This window comes from Mustela putorius, unplaced genomic scaffold, assembly GCF_011764305.1.
Source record: "Mustela putorius furo isolate JIRA1106 unplaced genomic scaffold, ASM1176430v1.1 tig00003870_pilon_pilon_pilon, whole genome shotgun sequence".
NCBI lineage: Eukaryota > Metazoa > Chordata > Mammalia > Carnivora > Mustelidae > Mustela > Mustela putorius.
This window is the reverse complement of record NW_025422022.1, coordinates 784846-790163: the sequence shown is the minus strand read 5'-3', so window position 1 is coordinate 790163 and position 5318 is coordinate 784846. Positions and strand designations below refer to the sequence as shown.

General features: G+C 46.9%; 1 protein-coding gene across 1 annotated transcript; it reads left to right on the top strand.

Moving 5' to 3' along the window:
• Nucleotides 1-385: 385 nt before the first annotated feature.
• Nucleotides 386-979, top strand: LOC123388064 (tubulin beta-4B chain-like; the record flags this gene model as incomplete). The annotated part of the gene is made up of 2 exons (XM_045067037.1): nt 386-500; nt 846-979. Coding segments are annotated over 2 exons (234 nt in total), but the record flags the coding sequence as incomplete, so codon positions are not given.
• Between the last annotated feature and the right edge of the window lie 4339 nt (nt 980-5318).

Genomic DNA, 5318 nt, shown 5'->3' with positions numbered 1-5318 from the left:
TGGATCCCTGGAGGCAGTCGAGGGGCGGGGTCCAAGTGGTCCTGGATCCTCCCAGGACCCACCCATCAGCTGGGATGTTGTGACATTCACCCTGCCTGGGGCTGCTGGCCTCCCCAGCATCCATGGCTTTTGGAGGAGGGCAGCTGCTGTGCCCACCCTCCGCGCCCTTCCCAGCTTTTCAGTCTGTCGCCATCCTATGGCCAGTGCTCTGCGGATTTCCAAGCCCCTCTGCAGCAGCCCCTGGAGGAATGGGGGTGCAGCTCTAGGACTCCTTCACTGGCTGACCACAGTGGCCGCTGTTCCAAGGACAAGAGAGGGAGAGAAGGGCCATCCCTACTGAGGTTTAGGATGTCAGCCCATCATGTGATTTTTTTTTTTTCTTTCTCCCCAGTTTTGGGAGGTGATCAGTGATGAGCACAGGATCGACCCCACTGGCAGTTACCATGGAGACAGTGACTTGCAGCTGGAGAGAATCAACGTGTACTACAATGAAGCTGCTGGTGATTATTTGAATGTTTTTTGCCCAGTCAAGCTTGCTTTGCATACTGTGGCAGACAGAATGGATGAGGAACAGATAAATGACAAAGAGATGCTTCTTGCATTCGTTTTAAATGTCAACTGCTAAAAACGACACGTTAGATAGTTCCTCACGACTCCTGCATGTTGGCCATGACTAAGCATGCCATTATCCCCTCTTCTGAGGCAGAAAAGCACCTCTGTTTGCTCACTTTTGTGTCAGATGCTAGACTTTTCTCTAATGATACTGCTGTGAAAGGCGCATAGGCACAGCCTTGTCTGTGATGCCTTTGCAGCTGCACATCTAAGTCCGCCTCTGTTCCCCACAGGTAACAAGTATGTCCCCCGGGCCATCCTGGTGGACCTGGAGCCGGGCACCATGAACTCCGTCAGGTCTGGGCCATTCGGCCAGATCTTTAGGCCGGACAACTTTGTCTTCCGTATGTAGTCGTGATCAGTGGCAGCTGGCTCAGTGAGTCTCCCTTCTCAGCACTGTGCAAATTACCACTCTTAGGGTTGAATGCCAAGATGGAGACTGTGTGTCCACAGGGAACCCTGAGTCCTGGCCTGATTCCACCAAATCCTGGGTCAGCCCCTTCTCTGGCCCCTCTCTGGGCAACTCAAGGAAGAGTGTCAGCCTGTAGAGGGCCCATATACCCATATACCCATATGCCCATATGCCCATATGCCCCCCACTGCAGAGGAGCCTGTGACCTGTGAAGAATACAGAGCAGTGGCTAACCTTGCAGCAGGAGTTAATGGGCTTCTGGTGACGTCAGAGGACCAGGGCCCGCAGGTAACCATGTCAGGAAGCCAAAGGCCAAAGACACAGGTTATGACCAGAGTGGGGCCAGCGGCTTGGAGCCCATCTTCTCTTTGGATCATAATGTGCCTTTGCCCTCGCCCATTCATTTTATCTACTTTAGATCTGTTAAACACTGAATGCAGACCTGTGCAAATGAGTCATGAACACAGTGCCTTTAGCAATCCCCTAAAGGGGCCAAAGCTCCCCCAGGTGAAACGTCCCTCCCTACAATCTAAACACTAATAAGAGGAAGAGGCAGGGTGAGAGGGTTCTCAGCAGCTCCCCAACAGAACGAGGACAGCCTCACATGAGTCATCAGCAGGACAAGGCTGCCCAGAAGCTGATGAGGTCAGGGCTGCATTCATAGCTCGCAATCAAGACCATCGAACTAGTTCTGAACTCAATATCCTGTTTCATGGGGCTGTGGGTTGGGAGTCCAGGAAGGGACTGGAAATTTTAACTAGTGAAGCAACACCTCAGGAGTATGGAAATTATAGGCATCTGCAGAGGATACTGAAGACAGACATTTTTAACCAAGGAACCAAACGGGGACCAATGGCTGAAGGGTATGTGTCAATAGATATGAAGGAACTTTCTAAGTAATGTCTTTATAACAGATGCTGTCGGTACTTGCCCATGTTCCTGGGACTCCCTAGTCCCTTCTTTCTAGACTCCCTGCTGTGTGTCCTACCCATCATGCCCCCTTTGGAAGGAGGACTACCGAAGGGCAGACAAGGGGCTAAATTGCTTAGCTTCCCTGGCTTTTGGTGGGACCACTCTGGGTGATGGTCATCCTCGTCCCTTACAGGGAGCTCTATGCCCACCCCAGCACCTGCTTGCAAATGCAATCTAGGGACTTTCCCTTCCTGGCTCAATTCCTACTACCCTCCACCTGCTTCTTGGGGTAAAGTTCACTCAAACCCTTGTCTCAGGCTGGCTTCTGGGGGACTGACCTGAGACACTCACCAAAAAGGAGATGCTATCGTTTTTCATTGCTATGTACCAAGTTACCACAAACTCAGTGGCTTAAAGTGTCACAGTTGTCTTACAGTTTCTGTGGTCATGAGTCGCGGGTCTCCTGCTCGTGTCCTCAACTGACCACCCTGAGCTGCTCCATCTGGAGCCCAGGGCCTTCTTCCATGGCCCTCGGGTGGTTGGCAGAATCCAGTTCCCCGTGGTCGTAGGTCTGAGTTTCCTGTTTGCTTGCTGGCCTGTGATCAGAGGCCATTCTCTGCTCTGCAAGACTGCCTGCTGTTCCCTGCACATGGCCCTCTCCACAACAGGCTAGCTGCTCCTTCAAGGCCAGCAGGAGAGTGTCTCTACTGCTTTGAAATTCTGATGTCCTCTTCTGTCACCAGCCAGAAAGAAATTCTCTGCTCTAAAAGCACTCATCGGATTCTAGGAGGCCCACCCCCATAATCTCCCTATTTTAAGGCTAACGCACTTGGAATCTTAGTTATATCTGCAAAATCCCTTCACCGGGGTACCTATATGAGTGTTAGAACAACTGGGAAAATTATGTGCACACCAGGGCTGGGTGGCTCCCAGGGCTGTGTTAGAATTCTGCGTACCACGAATGGGCCGTTTGGGGGAATTGAAAACACGTGGTCTTTGAAATGGGTTCCAACATCTGAACCTATGTTCGCAGACTGAGTGATGTTTCTATTTACTAGCTGTATGGCCTTGGGCAAGTATTCAATCTCTCCAAGCCTTAGCTTCTTTTTCCAAACAAATGGTTCTAATAGTATCTACTTCAGAGGGTCAAGGTAAGGGTTAAATGAAGTAACCACTAGAAAGTACTTGTCACACAACAGTACAACAGTGGATGTTGTAATGAGTGTCCCCTTAACGAAGGTGTTCAAGGATAGACTGTATGACTTCTTGTTCGGAATTCTGCAGGAGAGGGGGAACCAAGATAGATAGATTTTGGAATATTTTTTAACTTTAGTATATGTGATTTTCAGGTCCCTTTTGACCAGGTCCCTTTGGAAATCTATGGATCTACGTGAATATTCTTGGAAGAATTAATATACGCATCAAAATAAGGCCTTAATTGACTAGTATTAAATCATTTCTTTGGTACAGAATTTCAGAAGGGGATGGAGCCCATGTGCTCAAATTTGGGAAAGAGTAGCAAGAAGTGGAGAAAGAATCAAAAGAGAAACCTAATCCCTCTTATAATTTGCCTTAGAACTAGTTCCAATTCAGTAAGTTATATTTGCAACTGCAGGCGGCTACCGTGGAAATTTCTATCTTGGGCTCAGAGTAGCAACATGAGATTTTTTGCGGCAGCCCTGCAGGTCGAGAGCCCATTCTTTCTTCTCACATGCACTTCCCTGTTTCCCTGTCTGGGTTTCCCATCACTTCCTTTCGGCTCCAGCTACAGACTGGACTGCAGGTTCTGGTCCCAGCATTATGCCGTCAGACTTGACAGTTCATTTGTTGACTTATCTCCCGGTCTTGTCGGGCCCTTTCCCTCTCTTACTGTTCCTGTATTCAGCCTATGGGGGGCTCTCCCACTGCGGAGACTCTCCACCGCGGCCCGATTTTCAGCTTCCTTGCTCTGCTATCAATATTGGTATCTCAATGGGATCCAGATGCCTCATTAATTGCAAAACTATCCAACCTTAGAAGCCATCTGTGAGGGGCACCTGGGTGTCTCAGTGGGTTAAGCCTCTGCCTTCAGCTGAGGTCATGATCTCGGGGTCCTGGGATCGAGCCCCGCATCAGGCTCTTTGCTCAGCAGGGAACCTGCTTCCTCCTCTCTCTCTCTCTGGCTGCCTCTCTGTCGACTTGTGATCTCTGTCTGTCAAATAAATAAATAAATAAATAAATAAATAAAATCTTAACAACAACAACAACAAAGAAGTCATCTGTGAATCAGTACAGTATTCCCTGAGTTAACAAAAATTTGACTTTGAAACACCCAATACATAGGAATTTCTGGTTACACATTGCTTCTCATCCTACAACTCACCAAAGGGCTTACCTTCCCCTCTTTCCCCACACCCCCCACAACTAAGCTACCCTTGGCCAGTGCGCCCCCTGCCAACCAGTGAGGGGAAATGACTGGTCAAGGATCACACATCCTTATTTTCACCAAGGTCGTTGTGCACCAACATGTCCCTTCCTCCCTCCCTTCCTTCCTTCCTTTCTTTCTCTTTCTTTCTTTCCCTTTCTTTCTTCCTTCCTTTTTAGTTTGCTTGCTTTTCTTGCTTCTCTTGCTTTTCTTTTTTCCTCCCTCTCACTCTTTCTCTCTTTCTAAGATTTTACTTATATATTTGAGAAACAGCAAAAGCAAGAGAGATCACAGAAGGAGAGGAAGAAGCAGAGTCACCACTGAGCAAGGATTTGGACACAGGGCTCCATCCAAGGACCTTGAGGTCATGATCTGCGCCAAAGGCAGGCGTTTAACCAACTGATGCCCCTTCCTCCCTTTCCTCTATCAATGTTCACAACTCTGTTAGATCTCTCTCAGAGGATGCCTTTTCGAACATATTTTTCCTCCATATTCTTTAATCTCCTTCTTTCTTCTAGCTATCAAAACAAACCCTAATTATTTCTTTGTAAATAATCAGTTATTTACAGAAGATAATCTATTTTGTAAAACGTTTACACTAATTGTAATTTATGTTATAATATAGAAGTTAAATTGCATTTGATTAATTGATATGCTATGTTTGATAGACATGTCTTTGAACATTTACTAATTTTACTACTGCAGTTTTCTTTTCATATTCACATTTTGGAGTTTTATCTCCCCCCACACTCATCTCAAACATTTTCTCAGGTCTTGAAAACTAGTAAGTGCAATGCTTATAGGGGTAAAATAGTAAAATGGGTAAAATCGGCCTTGCTGGGGAGATTAAAAGAGTGGAAATAAATATTCCTTGTAATTATGAAAAACCAAAGAATATTGGCAGCATGTTATCCAGAAATTTGGTACAGTCAAATACTAAATTTAACAAACCTAATCTACCACATATTTGAAATGCAG